The 26,128-nt window shown below is 35.8% G+C and overlaps 1 protein-coding gene across 15 annotated transcripts in view; it reads right to left on the bottom strand.

The window, feature by feature from the left end:
- Positions 1 to 26,128, bottom strand: part of MYCBP2 (MYC binding protein 2) — a 244,475-nt gene that overhangs the window by 1,897 nt on the left and 216,450 nt on the right. For 13 of the 15 annotated variants that reach the window (XM_074329400.2, XM_074329405.2, XM_074329403.2 and 10 more), the window contains 16 exons: positions 25,223 to 25,462; positions 24,816 to 24,914; positions 19,689 to 19,769; positions 18,421 to 18,687; positions 17,846 to 18,129; positions 16,235 to 16,331; positions 14,809 to 14,928; positions 13,143 to 13,244; positions 12,299 to 12,427; positions 11,813 to 11,945; positions 10,472 to 10,575; positions 9,490 to 9,678; positions 8,595 to 8,702; positions 7,062 to 7,271; positions 4,102 to 4,209; positions 3,293 to 3,458 (listed from right to left, as the gene is read on the bottom strand). In XM_074329400.2, the coding sequence (XP_074185501.2) occupies positions 3,293 to 3,458; positions 4,102 to 4,209; positions 7,062 to 7,271; positions 8,595 to 8,702; positions 9,490 to 9,678; positions 10,472 to 10,575; positions 11,813 to 11,945; positions 12,299 to 12,427; positions 13,143 to 13,244; positions 14,809 to 14,928; positions 16,235 to 16,331; positions 17,846 to 18,129; positions 18,421 to 18,687; positions 19,689 to 19,769; positions 24,816 to 24,914; positions 25,223 to 25,462 (2,437 nt within the window). The remainder of the gene's footprint in view (positions 1 to 3,292; positions 3,459 to 4,101; positions 4,210 to 7,061; positions 7,272 to 8,594; positions 8,703 to 9,489; positions 9,679 to 10,471; positions 10,576 to 11,812; positions 11,946 to 12,298; positions 12,428 to 13,142; positions 13,245 to 14,808; positions 14,929 to 16,234; positions 16,332 to 17,845; positions 18,130 to 18,420; positions 18,688 to 19,688; positions 19,770 to 24,815; positions 24,915 to 25,222; positions 25,463 to 26,128) is intronic. The other 2 variants (XM_074329402.2, XM_074329413.2) reach the window with 1 other exon arrangement.

Genomic DNA, 26,128 nt, shown 5'->3' with positions numbered 1-26,128 from the left:
AAGAAAAACAGGAGGGATAAAAGGCTAGTGTTAATGAAGCTCTGAGCCTGGCACAGTATAAATAAATACCCAATAAGAGTCAGTAGCCATTATTACTATTACTGATCAACAACAAACTATGGCCTCATCTGGAGGAATAAAAAGTAAGTTCCCTGTAAGAGGGAGACCAGGGCGTGAAGGTCAGTATCAAACTGAAGACAGCTAACCTTAGAGGGAGAAGTTAACTGCTGGCTCCGGCTAAGAGCCTCACGTGACCTCAGGATGGGTCATGAGGGGAGGATGCCGGCAGTTTGTGGGAAAGGTAATTATTCCTGTTATAAGTGATCAAGTAGCTCAGTATCCCACCCCAGACCACACTGCACACTGGTATTCTGCCCGCCCCACCAGTGGGTAGGCAGGAGGGGGCCCCTCAATGGCAGCTCTAGTTCAGGTCTATAACACTATCAATGGTGGCTCCTGCAAACTGCAGTCCTGGGGAGAAAATACAGGGTCATTTAGTCACCAAATATTTACTGAGTGCCTAAGGTGTGAATGGTGCTGTGGTAGGTGCTTAGGAAGTAAAGATGCACACGACCTATCTTCAAGGAGTTCATAATCTAATGTTATGGTTAAAAAAAAAGAAAGAAAAAAGTGAAAGTAAATACAAAAGAAAAAACACCTGCAGTCATTTGAGTGCTTACTATTGAGGCACTATTCTAATACATCAACGCACTTGATCCTCTGATAGTCATAGAGGTAGGAAATATTATCCCTATTTTGCAGGTAAGGCAAGGTTAACTTAATTTTTCTGATTTATAAATCCTTCATCTTTAAAATAGGCACAGCAATAGCTATCTCACAGGGTGCTGTAAAGATTAAGTATCCTCGCACCAAGAAGGTCATCAATAAATGTTTTAGAAAGGAATGGACAGAGAGAGGGATTATCTACTTCAATTTCTTAATCTGGACTCTTGTTTTCATACATGTTAATAAAAAATAGAATGAATAAATTGACAGTTTAGAGAGTCGATCCTTGTCTTTCTGAGTAAACTGCATGGGCCTCTTCCTTGTTGACTCACTGTGACGTCTCCTTTAATTCTCTTCCAGTTCCCTAAATGGACGGATGAGCTGGAGGAATGTGTGAAGCTGGGAGAGCGCTAGGAATTTAACCTTTCCAGACCTCAATTTTCCATTTGTGAATGTGGGGGATAGTATTATCTACCTTGTAGGTTGTAAACATTAGGTGAGAAAATATATGTGAAAATGCCCAGCATCAATGCCAGTTCCTTCCTTTTGCCATCACCCTAACTCTTTTCCTGCCTCATTCCTTTCCTGATTCACACGAGTTTCAAGGGCAAAGTCCTTTCTGTGGGCTGACCTGCATGGTCACGTGAATGTCCGAGGGGCAGCCTTGCTTTCGCCTGACTTGTCCTCTCAGTGACTGCTCTGCTGCTGTGTTTTCTGCAACGTTTGTTTCATTACTAGCTAACTTCCTTATTGCTTTTAGTGTTTTGTTTGTACTTTTCTTTTTTTTAAACAAAGAAGAAACTTTCATTCAGTAATGTTTGGATTTTCCCTGATGACACAGCTTATCTCTCAACTTTCTCCACTAGAAGTTGGTTCTCTATCTCCCAACTTCTCCAGGTCATAAGGCCAGGAAGCAAGATTGACTTTCCTAGTTCCTGTTTATTTCCAGACCACTAACCTCCAATTTTTATTCAATAATCCCACTTCCCTTGAAGTTCAAATGATCTAGAACACTGCCTGCCCCCTTTCCATTCCCTTCATTTGCTGACCTCCAGCCCACCTTCCTCTTGCTAATGACCGCTTACATCTCTATTCTGGCCATTAACCTAAACACTCTGGCCTCACATTATTCTCACCTTGTCTCTTTCAAAGTCCACTACTTCTACTTACAAAAAAAAAAAAGTTTTTAATGGTATAACAGTTTTTATTTGACATGTGCAAATAGCAAAAAGTAGCCATACTTAAAAATAACTCCTATTCGTCTTATCTTTGTTTTTGATAGATAATATATGGTATCTCGCATAGTTTAAAAATCAAAATGTTAAAAAATTATATGCAAGTCACCTTCTCCAACCTCTACCCCATCTTTCCTGTTTTCCCCAACAGTTAACTAATTTTATTAATTTCTTGTGTATCTTTCCAATGTTTTTATGCAAATATAAACAAGTATGAATATACATTTTATATATATATATATATATATAAATTTCCTCCTTTCCTACAAAGGGAGCATACTATATACACTCTTATATAATTTGAATTTTCATTTAATACTATCTCCTATGGATCTTTCCATGTCAATACTTAGAAACTCCATGCTCGGTCATCTTCATTTTATAATGGTGCATATTACTTAGTGTTTAATCAGCCCCCTACTGGATACTTGTATTATTTATGAATTTTATTATTATAAGCAATGCTGCAGGGAATAGCCTTGTACATTAGCCCTTGTTTATTTTCTTCACATATGTAGGTATATCCCCAGAAATGGCATTGATATATTTGTAATTTTGAGAAGCACCATTGGGTTCTACCATGTGCACGCTGATAAGCAATGAATGAGAGTGTGTGTTTCCCACCTTTAACAACATTGTATATTGTGGTATATGTAGTTCTAATGTGTTTTCACTAATTTCAGATATTTCACTACGGTCACATTTACTTCTCTTTCCGCTTCTCTCACTGACGTTAAGCCTGTTATTTTGCCTTACTGTGATCCACAGCCTCCTGACCTCTTCCAATTTTTCAGTCTTTTTTTTGGTTTCATACTGACTGTTTTCAGCCTGACCTCCATAGACAATCATTTCTCCTGTATTCTCAGGCTTCTTTAATTCCCTTGGCTTTCTGATGCTCACTATGCTGCTAGCTCCCAGCCATTCTAGATTAAATCACCTGTTCATTTTATGGTGCCGGTTCCAGGCTTCTTAAAAAAAGAAAACAAAATGAAACAAACTGCCCCCCCCCCCAAAATCCCTTTAAATGTTCTATTATACATTTGTAATTTCAGACTTCACTGAACAGCAATCCTTTCACTATCCTTAGCTGACTTCATCCTCATTCCCCAAACAACCTGCTCCATCATGGCTCCTAACCCCTCACGCACCGTGAGCATCCTACTTCCTACTTCACTCACAAAGACAGATGTTCACAAGAGCCAAGGAACCCCTCGGATTCTTTAGGATAGTTTGAACTGCGTGTCTGCCACTTGAAATAAAAGTATTCTCATGTGATCAGTAAATGAAACTAGATACCACAGACATCATATTTAAAAGTATGGAAAACATACCTGCAGGACAGTGTGGTAGTTCTTCCTTAGGAATGCTAGTCATTCTTTGAAAATCATCATGACAAGCGTTACAAAAATGTGTTGTTCCAAAACAGAAAAAGACAGCCACTGAACAGCAGTAGCGACATTTATATTCCAGAAAGTCTGTGCCATGTTTCGGACACATCTATAGAAAAAGAAAATAGACACAAGATTATAGTGAGTGTATTTCAATTATACTTAAGATAGCTATATACACAGCTTAGTGATTCGTATTTTGAGAGTACACACAACTCTCAAAACTGACTGAAAAATTGATGATATACACATTAAAAAAATAATGAATAAATGTGTGGCTTTTCCCAAAAGATCTGGACAAAGCCCCAAGTTCTAATCTCAGCTCCATCATAACTAATCTTATTTAATAAGCTAGCCACTTAACTTCCTTATGAATGTTTCCTGGTCAGCCAAATTGAAAAATTAATAATATTTCATATATCTCACAATTTCATAGATGTACTGTGAAGATTTCACTGAAGAGAGGGAAAATCTGAAAGTGTGAGTTCAGGCTTAAGAAAATGATATAAGTACACTTATTAATTGTTGAAAGATGATGGTTATTTTATGGAAGACAAAATTATAGAATGCAAATCCTATCCAAAAGAAACACATATGAAATAATTTGGAAAATTATACACTGCTGTAAAGCATTAGAAAACACTGGGGAAAAAGCCTGCTATATCATTCCTACCATACCGGTTATATTATTATTAGAAAAATGGAAGTGGAACATTTCTAAACTACCTTTTCTAATCAAATGTGCTACCCACCTGCGCCCTGGACACATCGGAACAGGCCCCACAGATGAGCTCTCTGGGATCATAGTCATCCCCTTGTCCAGCCTCAGCATCGCAGCGAGCTTCACCACCAAAATACGCCTGGAAGAGAGCACATTTAGATGACAGCAGTGAGAAAACCCTTTGCCAGGAGATCCAGTTTGGGCGAGGTGGGAGTCAGAGAACGAGGTCTTAGCAAACACGACTGTGTATTAGACACTCCCTTGCAATGCCACGGGGGGTGTCCATATCGCTGCCCAGAGGACAGATCAGGGTAAGAAATAAAGCTGCTGTCCTTCAATCCTAGAACGGATTCTGCTTACAGTATGCCGTTCAAACATTGTACTACCAAAGCAAAATAACAAAAGAATGTATAATATTCAAAATACATATCAAAAATAGGATATTAACTAGTAAAGAGAAACTGCTTTTTCAGGGCAAAGTTTGAATAGTTTTTCATCATTTTGAAATAGTAAATAACATATTCCTTTCTAGTGCCTTAAAAAATATGATTAGAAATTCCCAAATTTTAATACAATAGAACAAAAAATATGTCTAAAGTAAATATGACTGTATAATTATAATTCTCAGGCTAATGGGAAAGAAAAAAATTGATTTTAATCTTACAAAAGCTTTTAAAAAGGAAAGGCAAATTTGGTATTTCTGTTCAGAATACTGCTTATTCTTATAAAGCTACCCTATATGCAAGAAGTCAACAGTATCCAATATAGACACTTGAATAAATGAAATTATCGTAACAGATGATTTATCTGAATTTGCTCTGGGGACAAAATAAATGAGGCCAGTTGTATTTGGGGCAATCCACAAGCACATGTCCCATAGCCAAAGACCTATATCCATAATTGAGGATAAACAAGATGAGTCAATATAAATCTATTATTTATACCAGAAAAATAGGTCAAAAGATAGGCTCCATTGACAGAGGTTATTAATGGTTGTCTTCCAGCTAAATTTGGCCTCAGAAGTATTTCATTTGCCCTGGGGCCTATTCCAGCTGTTTCACTTTTCTAGATCCCCTGCTTGGCTTCCTGGATATTTGATTGTCATCCCTGTGGTGGCATATTTACATGCCACTTGTGATATTTAGTACGTTAAACACACAGAAATAATACTTTATTATCTGTAACAATACAATTCACAAATACACACTGTTGGTTTTTCCTTGGGTGTATGCATATCTGTCTGCTTTTCTGGCTATAATCTGTCTATTTAGCCTTCCTTTCATTATCTGTATTTTCTTTATGTTACACAGGGACACTATGCATTTTTCATGTATTGAATCCTTCATTCATTTATTCATTTTCGAATTAACTTAGTGTCTAATAAATGCCAAGAACTGGAGACAGAGAAATGAAAAAAAACAAACATAGTCTTTGTCCTCATGGAACTTACGGAGTGAGGCAGAGAGACAAATGAACCAGTAATCATAATGCAGATAAACGAGTGCCCTGAAGAATGATGTGTGCAATGTATCAAAATCCTGTGGTTCTGGTGAGAGCGGGATGGGCACATTACAGAGGAGGTGAGTCCCCAGCTGAATCTGAAGGTGTGATCAGGCAGATTTGGCTCCGCACTTGAGCATGTGTATACGGTGTGGGTGGCAGGTGAGAGTCAAATGCACAGTAGGAAGTAGTGAAGAGAATTTCATGAAAAGAAATCACCTATGTGATGGTATGGAGGTGTGAATGAGGGAGCAGACATGGCCGAGCGTGGGGAGTTGCAAGTTGTTCAGTATTTGGTAGCATGAGGTGTGAGCGGTAGCACCCTGGGAGATGAGACTGGAGAGGTGGACAGGGTTACAGGATTATAAGCAGAATGATGACACAATCAGATTTGAGACCCAGAAATATTAACCTATGAGTAGTAGTGTAAGTGTAAAGGATGGCACAGAGGGATTCATGGATCCACAAAAAGAGCTCAGGAAGAAGGCTACTGCAATTACCAAAGAAAATGATTAAGGTTGCTAAAGACATAATAGAAAGAAAGGAAAAAAAAATAAAAACAAACAAAAAAAAAACCTCAAGAGAGATGTGGAGATACAATTGACAGGACTTTGTAAATAAAGACTGGAGACCTCGGAGAGTTAACGTTGAGAATATAATACTGGACATATGGACTTTGATGTACCTGTGAAAAATCCAAATGTCTGGTAGGCAGTGGGAAATTGGCATCTAAATTTCAAAAATTTTAGATGGTCAGAATGGTATAGATGGTACTAGGCGAAGACATGGGTGTACAGGAGGTCACCAAAGGTAAGGAGCTATTATTAGGCAGGATGGAGAGACAAGGAAACAAGTATGTAAGGGGCAGGTGAATGAAAAGGAACCCTATGAGGGAGTTAAAGACAAATGACCAGAAAGGAAGGAGGACAGCACAAGAAAGTATTGTCCCAGAAGCCAAGGAAGTAAGAGTTTAAGGAGGAAATGCTCAAAAGAGTCAAGTAAGAGAAGTTTATTCAAGAACCAACTGGATTTGGCAAACGGGGTTCTTACTGATGGGAATAAGTAGCTAGTGGTCAGACGTATTTCATGGTTTGGTAATAGTTTGTATAGGTCACAAAAACAAAAAATCCCAAAACAAACAAAGTAAATAAATTCAACTTGAAATACAGCACAATCTTTCTCATTTTTAACTTCAGATAACACGTCAGAATAATTGGACATCAGCATAGAGTTCAACTTCTTAATCATATAGGTAATCTCTAGTCAGTTTAGTGGTTACCAGAGAGAAAGGGGGGATGAGGGGAGGTAGAAGAGGGTAAAGGAGGTCAAATATATGGTGACGAAAGGAGATTTGACTTTGGGTGGTGAACACACAATGCAATATACACATGGGGTATTATAGAATCGTATACTTGAAACCTATGTAATTTTATTAACCAATGTCAACCCAGTAAACTTAATAAAACATTCTTAGTGTTATTTATAGCATACCTTTCTGCATTTGTAGCAAACGTAATATGCATATCTATTCATGGCATAGCCAGCTGGGTCATTATAAAATCTCACACCAGGAGTGGTGATAGCTTCACTCTTATGCAGACCTTCATATTCCAATCTCATTAAGGCCTTTCTTCTGACATCTTCATAGAGTTCTTTTATTGGATCAAGCAGGTCTTTTAATACTATATGATTTATTTTGTTCTGAAATTTAAAAAATGAACATTTTTTAACAGAATTATTTATTTATTAATTCAACAAATAGTGTGCATCAAAGTGCCAAGCACTGTGCTAGATAACCAAACATTTTCTAAATAAAATGTCACTTAAAAATAATCTTGTAGGAACTGTAACAGCTATATACAATGTCAGAGGGGTAGGAGATTAGGGGAGGAGGGCTATCACTTTGTGAGGGGTATAAATGTCTAACTATTACATTGTTTTGTACATCTGAAACTAATACTAAAAAGAAAAAAAAATAATTTTGTAAAGTCCTCACAAGCCTCTATTTTACCAAGAGCAGGGAAATGAGGGAAGTGGAGCACAGAATGTGAACATTCCTTTTTATTAGCTTCATATTCCTGAGTATGGAACCTATCTCCTGTGGCCTCCACTGTTTTGGGAATAAAGAATTCCCTTGCTGCCACAAATAAGACATACTCCTGTGTATTGTGTGTGTGTGTGTGTGTCTGTGTCTGTGTTTTGGTCCCTAGAAGCTGGGGTAGAATGTCAGATGGTAGAAATGAGCAGGTAGTATTTTCTATACATCTTCCATGTATCATTTCTTAAATGTGACCTTTTTTTGGTGGTACCATAGGAGATGGGAGAGCAAATACTACTTTTTTGATTATTTCTCAGTCTCACTAAACAACGATTGTGCTAAGTGTTTCCATATTATACTCTATATACCAGTCTGCAATTCTGAAGAAAATAGGAAGAACTAAACAGAAAAAGAAATAAAGAATTATAATCGAGAAGGCACTGCCAATCACATTCTAAAACAAAGGTTTTTGTTAATCATTATTAGCTTGCCAAAACAACTTGCTACTTTGTTTATTAACTATGTTTGTAGAGATATGTCAAAAAGTTTCTCCTTCTTTTATCTGAGCTCTAAAAGAATCTTTCCTGATGGCACTGGAAGTTCAGATTTCACTCTTTAATGGCAGGTATCAGTACCTACAAGCACCATAGACTCGTTGTTCTTTTCAGTCGTCACCCATTGCCATGTCACATGATCTGAACTCTTAGGGGGTCTGAAAGTAGTGATGCATGCCCTTCAGTGCATGATGATATCTAAATGAATTCTGTGATGCAGTATGCTTAATTTAACTAGCTTCTAATTGACAATTGCTGTTTTGAAATGTATTGTAATAGAGAGATCTATAATATTCTCAGGTACCACCTATATAAGGAGAGCAGAAATGATGGGAACTGGTGGTAAAAGATAACTGGGAAGGACTCACATTTATTCTAAAAGATGAAGATGAAAGTAAATAGAAAGTAGATAAATTTTGATTCTTTCCATACCTTGCAGATGGGACATGATATAAATCCAAATGTTATCCTTGGACCAAGCCATCTGTTTTCCAAAACTCGTTGACAGCACTGTAAGTGGAATACGTGACTACAGTCCAGCTTAAAGAAAGAAAAGAGAAGGATATAAGCAAATGTAATAATGATAGACACTTGAGTAACTGGTAAATTATTCAATGTAAGGTGTTATTTAAAGCAGGTAACAGAAAAAATTCAAGAAATTTAGTACAATGCAATTTGAGCACTTTTCAACTATTGGACATTATTAACCAAGTCTTTAGTTTCTCATAATTTTTTACCATTTATATATTAATGCCACCTTATCAAGAGTAAGCTGGGTTAGGGAGAAATGCAAAATTACTCAGTTTGTATCTCATAAAAAGAAGAAGAAACTACTGACTTAAAGATTTATTTCTGAGAATATTACCTTGGAATTTTAAGAACTGGAAATATAAACAACTGATAAAAGTAAAAAAAAGTGTTTAGTATATAGTAACTTCTATAATATTAGTACTATTATAGGCAGATATATATATATATATATATATATATATATATATATATATATACATTATGTATAGAGGTATGTATCATTATATCAGTGTGTATAGATCAATTATATAATGTTATAAAATACCATTCTGGACTTTGTAGATTAAGAAAAGAGTAGCTACTGTATAATCTAATCATTTTTTCCTTCCTTATGAACATTTTACACATGCTATTGACTATATAGGCTCACTTAAATCTCAAATTAAAGCTAAGCACACAAAATGGAAAAAGAACATACGAGACATAATTTGCTCATTAATAAAATGGTAGTTATTAGCAGGACATTTTCTCCTAATGATAATCTAGACACACTTAATACTTTAAAAGCCAAGACAACCTGAATGGCTGGTGCTGCCGAGAGCGCCTCAGTGAAACATATCATGCACATGTCATCCGCATCTTGCTTCAGTGTTGTGGCATTTTTATCACAGCCATGGAGACAGGGCAGACAGTGCTCTTCATTTTTCACCCCTCCGCACGGATGGCCACAGGGATGTGTCTTACTACAGGCTACCTTAGCATATTCCTATGAAAAGTGAATTACAAAGGCATACAAAATATCAAAAAGGCACACATCCTGGTAATTATATCAATTACATTAATTTTCCGAGATATTATCCCCCAGGAAATACATATGAAGGCTAAGTAACAACAAAGTAAAGTTATTTTTATTCTTTGTTTGAATTAACTTAGGATTATTAATAAAGTCTTTTCTTATAATGTTTTTTTGAAAATTTCACTCCACATAAAGGGAATGTTTATAAAAAAAGTGAATTATAATTTTAATCTATTTGTTATAGCCATGAAGCAAAAAAATTCCTGACATATAATCTCTCAATCACCACCCATGCCCTTGCCAAAATGGGGATTTAAAAAAAAACAAAAAAACACATGGATCTTTCACTATCTGGGTGCTATCCAAATTCTTGTTAACTAAATTGAAGAACCAAAAATATCTGGATAGCATGGACTGTGTACAGATGTTCAGGATTAAAGAACTTTCAGATATTGGAAATTTATTTTCGGGAAACAAGTGAATAAAATGTGTAAGAGGCAAAAGAAATACAGTCTATAGATTTTTAACTGTTCCTAGCAGAAAAGTTAAATATATATGATGATGGTAATTGGGAAACACACAAAAGGAGTCTGGTTTGGGCTTGAGAGCTTTACCTGAGCCCTTCTCCAGCTTGGATAAAGCATTTAACTCTGGACACGGGTAATACTCTAATTTTGAAAGCGAGTGATGCTGAGCTCGAACTCTTATTTATACGAAGTAAAGGTATCATGTGGGATCTGTGCTGTCCTACTGGGACACTCACCTGGCAGTCCGCGTCAGAACAGACACTGCCAACGGCAGACAACTCTGTTCCACTCCTAGAACCACAGAAGCGGCAAGCTTCCGAGCTACTGGTGGTGGGTTTGCCTAGGTTCAAACAGAAAAAAGAAAAACCCTCCTTAAGAATGTTTTCTACATATTTCAGCATAACTAATTAAAAACAAACAAGCAAACCATGTTTGCATTAATTGTTATCACTGGAAAATCAGCCTGGCAGATTTATAGCTGGAGGGTTGTAAGCGGCCCTGATTACAAAATACGTAAATAATCACACCAATAAAGGGACAAGAAACTAAAGACATATCAAAAGCTAAATGAATTATTAACTGATTTATTTATACTTTTCAGGATAAACAAATAGATTAAACTTCTAGTCAAGACAGCAGGTTGAGCAGATATGGCAAGACCCTCTACTATAAAAGCACAAAACCAGACAAAATATACAAAAAAAAATTAAAAATACACAGAAGAAAGGGAAAGCTTTAAGTATCTTTCCACAATGACAATATTAAAAGGCAGAGGAGAAAACCTCATCAGAGAACATGAAACTTGAGAAGCAGAATTCCGACCCAAGAAACTAGAGATAATAGATCAATTTGAAAAGGAATTTAAATGTTTGAAATAGTTAAAGAAGGAACAGAACGCATAAAAACAAGGAGAGAACAAACATGAAAAAGAACAGAAGATTTGAAAAATACAGACTAAGCTCATTTTTAAAAACAGATACAAAAATTCTAAATATAAGCGTAATACATTGAATTCAGCAATATTAACAGAAAATATGTTTTAAAAAGGATAGTTTATATCATGAATACAATGATGTTTTTAACATTAGAATATTTATTACTGTTACATATGGCACAGGCAGATTACAGGAGGAAAAAATCAGCTATGAGAAAAAAAGACCATGCTCTTGTAGCATGAAAAGTTACTCATATGTAGAGTTAAATTTGTTCAGGTTTATACTTAACTCCAACATCAGAAATTTGTGTCAGATAAATGGCAGACTACAGAGGTGCTAAAAATTGAGAATTTGTAAGATTTAATGCAACTCGACACACTTTATGAAAGAATCAAAATGTAAAAAACGTTTGAGACAAAACGACCTGTCCAAGGTCACACGGCTAGTTAGTGACATAACAGGTTTCCTGACTTTTACTCTCATGTTCTTTCTACATTGTCTAGTAAATATAATAGACAGTCATCATTGATGTCATAATCACTTGTCAGAATACATTCAAAATCATTCACATTAAATAATTAAACTAACATCTAGTTTAATCATAATCAGTAGGCATGGTTCAATCTTAAGTCTTCTTTTTACCTGTGTGTTCTCGGAATTCCACCATTGCTTTCATTGTTTTAGAATCTGCTAGAGCCATTAACCAGAACAGTTTGGTTCTACCACAGCCTTCATGAAGGTCAACCTTTATAGCTTCTTCTTCTTCTTTGAAGACCTATTGTATCATTAAAGAAAAGTATATTTATCACTCTGAAAGAAGAGCATACAATTATTCAGTAATAATGGCTTTTATTTACCAAGTACTCTAAGAAGTTGCAGATATTTTCAATCTTGTCTTTAATCTTTACAACAACCCCATTTTTAAAATGTGGAAACGAAGGCTTAGGGAGGTTAAACAACTTGCTTGATTTATATAGTTCCTAAGTGAGTTAGGAACTCCACCAAGGTCTTTGATTCCACAATCCATTTTTTCCTATTACACCAACTCTCCTTCCCACATTTTCTCAACATTTATTGACTATATTTTATGTTTCAGATGCTGTTCTGTGTTTAAAGACAAATCTTCACCTGTCTTTGATGAGTTTTGGTTCGCCGATGAAGATGAAGGAATCTGTCACAGTCAGTACATAGATTTCCACAAACATTGCATAAAATGATTGCTGCAGTTTCACCGTCATCATGATTATCACACATGGGCTAAAATAAGACATTTCCAGAGGTTACATACAGTTAACAGGATAGCCTCCATATTCATACAAGTTGAAAGTAATTTATTTACAACTATGTTATTCTGAAGCCTATTAAGAATTTAGCATCCAACCATTTACAGAATTACGGCCACTGTAAACTCCCAATTCAATGATTAATAAAATAAACATGTATAATTTGCTTAGCGACTTAAGAATATTTCTATTCATTCTATCCCAATATTCCATATGCTAAACAGACAAATTATTCATTTCTGAAATTTGAACATTAGTAAGAAAACGTTGAAAGGGCCTATATAAGGGCTTCCCTTCCAGTGAATGCAGGGATACCTATCAAGCTTACTTGAAGTGCATTTGTGAATAAAGGTATGCCATATTGCCTCTCTGATGGCTGTATTTCCCTCTTCATAAGACTGATTACATTTTTAGTACAAAAGCTAGATACAGAATCAAAGTTTGGCTAAAAACAAATTTCGATATGGTGCAAACATGGCTCAAAGAAGAGGAAAGCCCTTTTATGTAATTAAAGCCCCTAATACACGATGAAGAGGGGACCCTTGTGCGATGAAGTTGAGCTATGTGACACAACTTTTTCAAGAGTTCCACTAATTGTGTATTTGGACTTGCAGGGTGATTCTAAACCTAAGCTAAAGCTGACTCTAAAGAAAAACAAGACAATTTTATATAAAATCATCTGATCTTACCATTTGTTTTTGTTGTCCATCCTTTCCCATCCATCTCCCTGAGGAGAGACGATCGACATGGTCCTGATCAAGAACACACAGTGATGCTAGAGCAAGCCAGAGCTGTTGAAAGGAAAGGCTGTTATACCGCTGAGTTTTCAGGAAAGGCTTCTAAAATGGTGCACATGATAATAGCTCAATAAATGACAGATGGATTTGAAACTATGTAAATACCCCGCGGTCCCCAAGTTTTCCTGATATGGCACCAGGCACACATGCTCACTGCTGTACGTGCCATGTGCCCAGCATGCACTCAAATGTTTACTGAATAAATGATCTGAGGAACCATTCTATTTCCTACCTGATATATAAAATTATCCTTTATTGGTCTACTATGTAAACAATATATCAATACATGAATTTACACATTTAATGTACTAATGCTTCCTGCAAATTTTTCTGGTTATCATCTGCCTGAGCCATTAAATTCCAAGGAAGACGGTATAATGAGTATAATGGCTATTTAATTTTGTCTAGTCCCATGAGTAGACGGGTATTAAATTACAGTAGACAATAAAGTTCCTCACAAGTCTTTGTGTGCCCCTAATGACCTAGCACTATGTGTGGTGCACTCTGTCAGAAATAAATAAAAGTCTAACAAACTTGACAATATTGCCCTAAAAATACTTAAAAACTTCCTGAGGCTGAAAAGGCAAGCTTCAGTTTTACACAGAATGGTATATTTCTTCATTGCTGAAAAAAAAATTAACTGTCTCAACTCTAAGAAGTGCACTGAGTGTCACTGGAAATGAAAAGTAAAAGAGGGAAAAATAGGGACAGACCAGAAAAAGAAAAATAAAGTACATCAGGAAAAGGGGTAGTGCAGAATGAAAGAAAAGAATACATGCCTTTTCACAGGTTGGTTCCTGTGAAAACAACTGTTTCAGAGATTACATTCACTAACAACACACATACACTGGCTTTTTCTCCCCTAGGGAAATATAATTTATCTTCTTTTTCAGACTTCTGACGATTAACTTAAGCAATTTCCACCAGTATTTACTTCCTCATGCTGTCACACTGCCCTGCTTCAAGGAAATCTCGACTCTGCCAGAAGCTCGTGGGATGTGAAATTTGGTAGGTTAAAAATTCCCATAGATGTCTCATCTTGATGCAGTCCCACTTGCTAAGAGATTCTGCCTCACTCTACCCTGGGCACAAAATGTTTGCTTTTTAAAGGTAAGGCCTGTAAACACAGATTGGGCCCTACTTTAGGACAACTGGGCCATGCAAAAATGGAGCAGGGAAGGTCTGGTCTTCGAAGGACCTTCAGTTTATCAAAGCACAATGCTCATAGTAAATGTACTGCGTAAGCTACAGTCAATACACCATTAGAAAGAGAATACACTGACAGATAAGGTAGTTTAGCCTTTTCTAATTAGTTTATCCTTAGCCTCCTATATAATAACAAAAACAAGTGATGAAGAACACAATAGGGACTATTAATAGCCCCTGTACTTAGTTCATAATCCAAAGAAGCCCTTTGTGCTTTTTTAATAAATAAAATGTTTGGTAAAAAAAAAAAAAAAAAAAAAGTGGATTAAGCTGACTTACTGATTCAAATTTGTTCAAACCCATTACTGAAAAAGAACATGAAACAATACAGACAAATGAAAAAAAAACCTACTCTAGTTGTTGCAATACATCTCACTGGAGATCTAAATTCTTCCTCCATCTTGGTCAAGGCAATGATGGTTTCTGCAATGGCATTTTTTGTTACTCGGGACCATGCTTCTGACAGATGACCCTGTTGAGTAGGACAGAATAATTTAATAAGCAACCAGAAATGTATAATTATAGTAGTAAGTTCTATTTTCTTAAATAACATCTCTCATCCAAAAGATTTATTAGTGGAATTGTAGATCAAGGGATATACTTTTGAAATAAAAATCCTTCACAACCCTATGAAAAATTCAACTTCTATTCAATCACTATTTTGATGATTCAAAAGAAAAGTAAATACAAATTTAGGTTCTCAATACCCTTTCTCTATAGAGTTCAAGGGCCTCTCTTTTTACATTTAGATAAAAACAAGTACCGAGGTAGTATATATGCTGGAGAAATTTTGATCATAAAACATTGTTATTTAATATGAAATTTATACAGCTAAGATAATTGCTTTAGAAGAGTATTATGGAACCCAAGAGCACAAATGGGTTCAAATTACAACTAAATTTTCTAACTTGATTTTTACTGGACACCAGTACTCTACTACTACTAGAATTTAGGTGTGCCTAAACATTTTTCCTAAACATTTTCATTCAGTGAATGTATTGAGAAAGCCTATTTGAGAATTGAAAAAAATTCTCCATTTCTCTACTTAAGGAAATGTCCATGCTGTTGGGAAAAGTAATACGACTTCACATATTTTCCCAGAATATCTCCCGTCATCTCATATCCACATGCTATCAATCTTTCAAGGGGCAGTTCAGATTTCCCCTCCTCTAAAATGCCTGCTGTCTACTCTACCTCTCAGGAACCTATAATCCACAGGATTCTGACCTCCTCGGGCTGGGACTCCTGGAAATCAGGGAAGGTGAGGAATGCAACCTTGTGGAGCACCCAAAAGGAGCCAGGGTCTCTGATAAGTCATTTCCTGTCCTTCACACTCCCTGACCTCCCCATAAAGACAGTATCTACAGACAGTGGTATAGGACATCAATAAAGGAAAGTATCAACCAGGAGAACTGAAGAGAATGAGAAACTTCCACTTTGGGGAGCTCCTTTTTTTCCTTTAAGTTTTTGGAGTCAGGCTGTTTTTTTTAGGGTTCAAAGAATATATACTTATTATTATTTTTTAAGTTTTAAAATATTGAAAAACTTCAAGTAAATTAATTGGGAAGCCTGAAATGAACAGAGTTTACACAAAGGACAAATTTATCACTAACTGAAAAGTTACGTGGTGCAACAGTTAACCTACTAAACAAAGCCTTTCAGTGTAAGCAAAACAACGTAATGCACTTCTGTCAGTTCAGGAGAATGAGCTGCTTGTTCTGTTAATCAGATTTCTACTGCACTTCACTGACATTCGTGCCAACATGATGGGAACTTACTGCCGCCATATCCTTAATGAGTTTAATGATGATCTCTGAGATCTGGGTAGGAGTTGAGCCCTTCATCCACCAATGACTTTCACCCCGTCGAATGTAGCTACAAAGAAAAGTCAGCATTTACAAACTAATCAGTGATAGTTACAAATGAATAAGATGAAAACTGTTATTTCAGCATGTAGCATTTTAATTTTCTAAATGAGTCAATCAATTAAAGCATTTTAAAAGAAAATTAATCGAAACATTACCCATTATCTGTCTCTTCAACCTCAAGAGAGTAGCTATTCTGATATGTGCTCCCCTTGAAATATTTCTGTTTATATTTTTGTATGCATCTTCTAGAACAGTGTTATTCAAAGTATATCCATAGACCACAAAAGATTTGTTACTAGTCTACATAGAGATAATAAAGAGCTTGCACCAGAATATGTCAACTATATTCCAGAGCATACTCTGTTTAGATCAGCTGACATTTCTTCCCCCTGGCAAGTCTATGGAGATGAAGGGAGCAATACACTGATTTATATTTTGGTGTTACTTGCTTTGTATCATGGATTGGCTCTTCTACCAGCATTATTCCAGATGTCTCCCAATTTTCTGCTGGTACACACAATTCTGTAACAAACATCTTTACATATACATACATACATATATATATATATATATATATATATATATATATATATATATATATACACACACACACACACACACACACACACATATGTATATATATATAAAATCTTGTGCACATATATGAACATTTTTTGAGGGAAATAGTTGCAAAAGTAGAATTGGTAGGCAAAAATATGAATATTTTAAGTATAGTGACATGCTATTTACAGTAAGTATCATTTAAAAATGCCTATTTCTTCATAATGCTGCCAATGCAAAGACACTGTCATTTTAATCTACATTTCTTTGATTACCACTGAAGTCTCTTCATTTGTTTACTGCCATTGTAATTTTTCTTCTCTGAGCTAACTTTTCTTGTCATTTATTTTTCTCTACCAGTTGTTTGTCTTTTTCTCATTGACTTGTACTCATTCTTCTAATATTATGCCTAATAATTCACTGTCTACTATATAGGTCTACCATAAATATTTTTTCCAAGTCAGTTGCTTGTATTTTAAAACATTTAAAAAATACTGTCTATCATTTAATTTTCATTTTTGAAAATGCACAGCCAAATAAATCTGTGTATCTTTTCCTCTCTGATGTTTGGCTTCTGTGTTTTGTTTAAGGTCTCCCCAAATTGAAGATTATAAAACATATTCTTCTATAATTTGTCCTAGTAGAGTTTTAAAAGAAATATATACAAAACTTTAACTGATCTCAAGTTTATTTTTGTATATGGTGTGAGGTGGGGGCCTACATTTTGTTTTGTTCTACATGGGAAGTATTCCAAGGTCAAATATTCAGCATATTCCTTTGCCCACTAACTCAAAATGACACTTTTATTATGTCTAGCATCCTTTTTTATATATGGGTCAGTAATTTATGGCTTCTTTTGGTGAATAAGTAAACAAGGCAGAATTTTAAATCACGTCTTAATTCTCTAAGCAGTAGTTCATTCTGTTCTATTTCAGTACTAAAACAGCTGCAAGGACCAACCTGGAATTGAAAATCATAGGAAGGGTAACCGTTGTAACTCCTTTGCCCACGGTGGTGCCAGCTGTTCCTGTGATGGTGGTTCCTTTGGCTTTTAGCTGTACTGTGAGAGCTTTGGCAATGCATCCTAGAAACATGTCTAAGATACCTAGCTTATTCCAATCTCCTTTCTCTGTTGAGTGAATAATATCACTAATATCTGCTGGGGGGAGCGATTTCACTCCTATGATGCTGGCTAGACGATTAGGGGTCACTTCAGGCAAAACTCGTCTTAATAAGGAGGTCACCTGGTAAAAAAAAAAAAGGAAAGAATTCCACTTAAAGATTGGTGTTTAGTTTTCATTTAAAAAAAATGAATCTAGCTTCCATTCTATGACTTTAAATATATTTTGCTCTTCCATATTCTCATTATAATGAGTCAAAAATAAAAAGCATGGAGTTAAAATACAATCCAAAAACCTGAGACATAATAAAATAAAACTCTGTACTTAAGGCCTTACACTTAACTAGTTCAACTTTTAACAAAGTTTCAAGTAACAAAATAAACCAAAAGGTAAGTGGCATGACTAGTCAATCACCTGTCTCTGGACCCGAGGAGACGCTGTGTGGAGCAGGGAAAAGAGATCCTGGAGCAGAGTCAGCTGCTGAGCCAGATACTGCCGGCCCACATTAGAGCCACTCAGTGCTAAAACCATCGAGAGCAGCTCAAAGCAGTAAGCATCAGAGGAGGCATCTTCATCATTGGGCTGAGAATTGGCATTTTCTTTGCTTGATATGGCATGTTCCCATTCTTCACGAACTCTGGTGGCTTCCATGCGAATAGCCTGGACTATGTGAGCACATACCTATTTGAGGGCAACATAAAGAAAATGTGAAAACATTTGTGAGTCTGATTTACTACTCCTAGTTCAAAAAAGTAAGACAAGACTATCCATTTATATTCTAGTGAATTCTTCATCACATCATTCTTTCAACTCATCTTAAAAAACAATTAAGGAAAACTCGGGGAACCATGATTAAAAATGGGAATATTTCAATCAACTACTATGCAGAAACTACTTATAGACAAGTTATCAATGCTCCTGCCTATGGTTTAAGACACGAAACAAAAACAAATTACCACATTTTATCACTTCTAAGTCACATTTCTCCCTACATTATAACATTTCTATTCAAAATGTGCTTTATAATTAATGGGATTCACAATTTAATTGGCAGCAATTTTTTTTTTTAGTGATATATAAAATAATAGCACATTTTACAACTGGTAGCATCTGAGATTCAATGAATTGATGTTGAAAAAATAAAGCACAAAAAAAATTTATGTTATTTATTGAAAAGATTTAATGGTATTGAAAGTTAAAATAATGGGCTAATTTAAAACCAGTATTTCATTTGATTTTTGAAAAGCTAATTTTTATGTCGTTTAGGTATTCCACTACATGAATAATGTAGAGCTACTCCTCATCTCCTTATAATTAAAAATATTAATACTGGTTTAGTTATAATTGTTCAGCAATAAACCAACAAACAAAAAAACGGTGGGAAGAGGAACACAGGAAATACAAATGAAATCTGACATAGCTGGGCATTTGACAGTAAAAAAAATGTACCTGAAAATAAGAAATAAAAGAGAGCAGTAAGGTAAGAAAGTTAACACTCATAACTTTAATCTTTAAAGTGATACAGGTATGCAAATACACTCCTTCTCTAGAAAAAGGCGGATACATTCTGCAGGGCCTATAAAAGAGTCAGCATAAAAAAGCCTCCATAAATTTTAGAAAATACTTCGCATCCTAAAAATAAACCAAAACTGAAGAAGAGAATGGAATGGCTATAAACCAACCTGTTTTTGTAAGTTAGTTAGTTTACTCCTGCTGAATATGATTCCAACCATATGTTCTTTCAAGTCAGCATCAGATGTTGCCTTTACATAAAAAAAGGAAAACAAAGAAACTCTTTGAATAAAATTGATGCATTTGACATTTTAAAGTACCAAAAATAAGTGGGACTAATCCAATCTTTTAGCTCTGTACAGCAAAGGAAACCATCAACAAAATGAAAAGGTAACCTACTGAAAGGGAGAAAATATATGCAAATCATGTATCTGATAAGGGGCTAATATCTAAAATATACAAAGTACTCATACAACTCAATAACAACAACAACAGAAAAAAACAATCTCATTTAAAAAATGGGTAAAAGATCTGAACAGACATTTTTCCAAAGAGGACATACAGATGGGCAACAGGTACATGAAAAGATGCTCTACATCACTAATCATCAGGGAAATACAAACCAAAACCACACTGAGATATAACCTCATACCTGTTAGAATGGCTACTATGAAACAGACTAAAAATAACAAGTGTTGTGAGGATGAGGAGAAAAGGAAACCTTTGTGCCCTGCTGGTAGGAATGTAAATTGTTGCAGTGACTATGAAAGAGCATGAAGGTTCCTCAAAAAATTAAAAATGGAACTACCACATGATCCTGTAATCCCATTTCTGGGTTTTTACCTGAAGAAATTGAAAACACTAATTCAAAAAGTTATATATACCCTTATGTTCATTGCAGCATTATTTATAATAGCCAACATATGGAAGATACCTAAGTGTCCACCAATCGATGAATGGATAAAGAAATTGTGGTATATATATAAAATGGAATATTATTTAGTCATAAAAAAGAATGAAATCTTGCCGTTTACTATAGCATAGATGGATCTAGAGGGCATTAAGATGAGTTAAATAAATTAGAGAGAGAAAGACAAATAGTGAATTATTTCTCTTATATGTGGAGTTTTTAAAAATATATACAATACATGCATACGCATGTGTGTGTGTGTTATATAATCAAGCTCACGGTACTGAAGGTCTTAGTCATTGCAACAACACAAGAAATTTAAGGCATATATATTGGAAAGGAAAAGGTAAAACCAACTTTCTTTGCAGACCAGAAGATTACCTATGAAGAAAATCCCAAAGATTCTATAAAAAAGCTTCAAGAACTAATAAGTGAATTTAAGAAGATCACAGGCTATAATACAGAAAAGTCAATTGTATTTTTATATACTAGAAATGAACTGGAAAGTGAATTAAAAAGTACCATTCATAATAGTATCAAAAACATGAAATGTTTAGGGATAAATTTAATAAGATGTATACAAGACCTCTACATTGAACTATAAGACACTGCTGACAGAAATTAAAGATCTAAATAAGTGGAGAGATTGTATCACGCTTATGGAAAGAAAGACTCAATATGATTAAGATGTCAACTTTCCCCAAATTGACATCAATTTTGTACAATTCCAATCAATATTCCGGCACATTCTTTTTGGGGGAAAGGGGAGGTCGGGAGAAATTGACAAACTAATTCTAAGCTTTACATGGAAACGCAAAGAACCTAGAATAGCCAAAACAACTCTGAAAAAGAAGCAGGTTAGAATCTGATTTCATGATTTTTTTATACAGCTGCAGTAATCAAGACAGTCTGATGTTGGGCCGGCCCGGTGGCTCAGGTGGTTAGAGCTCCGTGCTCCTAACTCCGAAGGCTGCCGGTTCGATCCCCACATGGGCCAGTGGGCTCTCCACCACAAGGTTGCCAGTTCAATTCCTCGAGTCCCGCAAGGGATGGTGGGCTCTGCCCCCTGCAACTAAGATTGAACACGGCACCTTGAGCTGAGCTGCCTCCCGGATGGCTCAGTTGGTTGGAGCGCGGGCTCTCAACCACAAGGTTGCCAGTTCAATTCCTCGAGTCCCGCAAGGGATGGTGGGCAGCGCCCCCTGCAACTAAAATTGAACACGGCACCTTGAGCTGAGCTGCCGCTGAGCTCCCGGATGGCTCAGTTGGTTGGAGCCTGTCCTCTCAACCACATGGTTGCCGGTTCGACTCCCGCAAGGGATGGTGGGCTGTGCCCCCTGCAACTAGCAACGGCAACTGGACCTGGAGCTGAGCTGCGCCCTCCACAACTAAGACTGAAAGAACAACAACTTGAAGCTGAACAGAACCCCCCACAACTAAGATTGAAAGGACAACAATTTGACCATTGTTCCCCAATAAAGTCCTGTTCCCCTTCCCCAATAAAATCTAAAAAAAAAAGAGAAGTCAAAAAAAAAAAAAAAAAAGACAGTCTGATGTTGGTGTAAGGAGACATACGTACACACACGGTGCCCAGAAAATGTATACACATTTTAAGAAGTGTTAGGACGCTGATGGTAACCATTTTGAGCACCTCTTGTAATTGCAGAAGTCAAATGTGACTTGTATTCGTCTTTTGTTATTGGTATACATTGAGTACTACAAGTAATACAGTTTTTTCCTTTTTTGCAATGCGTATACATTTCCTTGGCACCGTGTGTGTGTGTGTGTGTGTGTGTGTGTGTGTGTACATATACACACAGATCTACACATTTAGGGTGAATTGATTATTGATAAAGAATAGTCTTTTCAACAAATGGTGGTGAACAATTGGACATGTACACAAGAAAATAAACCGCAAGCCTACCCCACACTGTATAGAAAAATTAACTTAAAATGCATATAACTCTAAACAAAGGAATTAAAACTATTTCTAGAAGAACACATGAGAAAATCTTTGTGACCTAAAGTTTTAGATAGGACACAAAAATCATGGGTCGCTTAGAAAAAAATAGGCAAATTGGACTTCCTCAAAATTAAGAATTTCTGCTTTCTGAAAGGTGAGCCACAGACTAGGAGAAAGTATCTAACATACATGTAGGTATATAGGTCCTAAATATATTTAAAAACTCTTATAACCTAACATAAATAACCCAATATAAAAATATGGGTAAAATATTTGGATACTTCACTAAGAACAGATGGCAAATAAACACATGAAAATTTACTCAACATTATTAATCAGCAGAAAAATCCGTATCAAAACCACAATGAGATACTACTACACACCTACTAGAAGGGCTAAAATTAAAAAGAATGACAATACCAAGTGGCTGTTGAGGATGTGGAGCAACTGGAATACTCACACTACTGGTAAAAATGTGAAATGGTTCAGTTTGGAAAGAGTATGGAAGTTTCTTACACTTGCCATACAACCCAGTAATCCTACCAAGAAAAATGAAAACATGTATACAAAGATCTGTATGCAACTGTTCACAGCAGCTTTATTAATAATAGCCAAATAGAGGAAACAACGTAAATATCCATCAGAAAGTGAAAAGATAAACAAATTATGGTAAATCCACAGAATGGAATATTTCCCAGCAATCAAAACAACAAATAACTGATACATGCTGTTTCATGGGTGAATCTCAAAAGCATTGCAATAAGTGAAAGAAACCAGATAAAAAGGCTACATTTTATGTGGTTCCATTTGCATGACATCTGGGAGACGACAACATTACAGGGGCAGCACACAGTTCAGTGGCTGACAGGGTCTCGGCACGAGATGAGGGCACTGACTGCAAAGGAGCATGAGGTGATGTGTTTCAAACTTGATTGTGGTGATGATTTCACTACTGTATACATTGGTCAAAATTCACTGAATGATAAAGTTTATGAAAAGGATGATTTGTTTGGTATGTATACTTTATGTTAAACAATTGACTTAAAAAATGAGTCTCTTAACATTATGTTATTACACGGGCCTCCATAATCTTTCCTATTTAACCATAGCACCGCGGCATACATTCTCCAGCCTCTCCGATGCACTCTGGCTCCCATCTTCTCTGTTAATCTAACTTTCATTCATTCTCTTTCCGGTCTAACTTATGTTCAGTATCCCCTAGAAGGCTTTTCTGAACACTTCAGGGCACAATAACTCAATGTATTCTGAAATCTTATCACATGTGCAATTTTTTTCATATATTTAATAAGTTAATTATAGACTATATAGTATCCTTGTTGATTTATTGAGGGGGGCACAGAGGGTTCATACCTAAGAACAGCACGCAAGGTTTTTGAGGCCTTGGTACCAATTCTCATGGTTGTTTAGCATAGAATTGCTATTTGCTAAAATTCAGTAGATTTAATAAGTAGTTACATAGTCATATAGTCATTCAAATGATATCTGCAAAAGATGCTGAAAGAAATTACCAGAGTTTATGAAACCTTATTTTTTTACAGACCCTAAATAGAAATATGTGGATGATTTAGAAACTATTGCAGCAGAAGGCACAGGGCTAGACTAGGCAAATCCGTGAAATTATCTTTCAAAAGACTGCCAAGGCGATTATTTGTAACATCTAAAGACACAACAATATTGAGACTAGTCAGAGTTGACTTCACATTTTGGAAATGAATGATGTTTTCCTCTTAGGTATAGTGCTTTAGTTTACACCAAATAAGACCAAGCAACTGCATTTTAGAAGAAATTTCAAGAACAGTATAAAGAAGAGGTTATTCCAATAAAAATTTACTGAACACATGTGTGTTTATGCCATAGTGGATACAAAGAAAAACCAGGCACGTACTTGGTCTTTAAGAAGATATGATTCAGTAGAAGAAGAGATAAAACATGTATCCAAACAAACATAACAAGAGAAAAACCAAGAAGAGATACATAGAGCTTCCTATGAAGTTTAGCAAAGGGAAAAAGGTTTTTGTTTGGGGGAAAGCATAAAGAAGGTTCATGGAGAAGACAGTAGTTTTTAGCTGGACTGTGACGGACAGATAAAACAGGAAGGAAAAGATAACTGAGTGTGCCCAGCACAGTAAGTAAGTTAATTTTATAAATACTAACATTTGAATACAACAGCCCAAGGTACAGGGCACATTTTGTTGTTACTTAATATACTAGCTAGATCACACATGGATAATGGATTTCTTTTGATAGTTACTTTATCTTTTTTCTAATTAAAGTAAAAACTATTAACTGCAGATGAGCTAATATCACATATCCACTAAAATACACAGCAATGCATGGATTATTTCACTGAACAAAAGAAAATGAAAAAAGGGAAATAAATATTTTTGGAATACAAATAAATACATTGTATACTTTTTCCTCTCCTTCAGGTGATGACAATAGTGCTTTTTCCTCTTGTTCGGGTGTAGGTTCAGCATCTCCCGAGATGAGCTTCCCAAATACCTGATGAAGACAGGGACGTGAGAAGAAATTAATGGCAGGAATTACCACTGTGAAACCTAGAGGACTCATGAGCTGGTTCTGCAGGCTTTACAATATTACTTTGTTATTCCTGCTATACACCACTACTTTTCAGAATTATGAATGTAAAACGAAACACAGAAGTTTAGGGCTATGAGAAGAAAAAATGGGCCACATTTATAGCCAGCAATCTCTAATAAGTTCTACAAAATATTTTGTGACCCTCTTAATATTACTGTTGAAATAAAATATGCTGTGCTGGGATATGTAGCAAGGACACAGACACCCACCTGAGATGTAATCAGTCTGAACACGCGCAGAGTCTCAGCTTCACAGTTCCTCTGTTGGGCCACGCTGGCTGAAATCTGGCCAGCAATTTTTGTGCTTTCGCCATCTTTCCAGCCCAAGACCTTTACTTGTCGAACTCTCAGTGTATTTTCTGGGCCCTTTAATTCAATTTTGATGATATGATTATCCCCTCCTGGAAGTTCACTTGTCACCCAACCAATGTGCCTGGAGTCCAGATCAACCTAGCAGAGCAGAAAAGGGACAGAGAAAGAAACCTGATGCAGCCGTATCACCCTGTTATCACGGTCTTAGACTTAGCACTAACAACAGCAAGCTTACATAACAATTGCAGAGAGTAAAATTTACTAGGTAATTTCACATTGATTATCTCATTTAAGCTTTGTTTGGATAAGTAATACTATTGCAGCTGTAGCTAGCGTAGCTGATGAACATAGTGAGGTTAACACAGGTTGAAGGATGAAGGTCTGATTACTATTTGTTTCCAGGCACAAGTAATAGGGGTGAAGCCATTACAAACAATTTACATGACTGCAAGTAGAAAGTGCTCACAAGATTAGCAATAAGGTTCTGTTTTGTGCATCTTCACATTCAAGCACCATTTAAAGATCAGCGTTTTTGATGTGCAGTTACTTAATGTCTTACCTTTTAAAAAAATTATACAATATGTAACTTCCAATTTGTGATTCCTTATTTTACTGTATTTCATGGAGGATATAACTTTTTTCAAAGATTAAATTTCTTTTTTTCAATGCACTGTGAAATGGTTTTTGACACTATTCACTTGATAAAATGAAAATTGTTCTTATAGCATTTGATGTCCAAGAAATGATTTGAGATGCCTATGTTATTATATAGACATCTAAATTGATATCACCTTAATTGATAAT

Source organism: Rhinolophus sinicus, chromosome 16 (genome assembly GCF_057876585.1).
Source record: "Rhinolophus sinicus isolate RSI-liver-muscle chromosome 16, RSI-T2T, whole genome shotgun sequence".
NCBI classification, from domain to species: Eukaryota; Metazoa; Chordata; class Mammalia; order Chiroptera; family Rhinolophidae; genus Rhinolophus; species Rhinolophus sinicus.
Note: the sequence above shows the minus strand (reverse complement) of the source record. Positions and strands in the feature narration are given on the sequence as shown.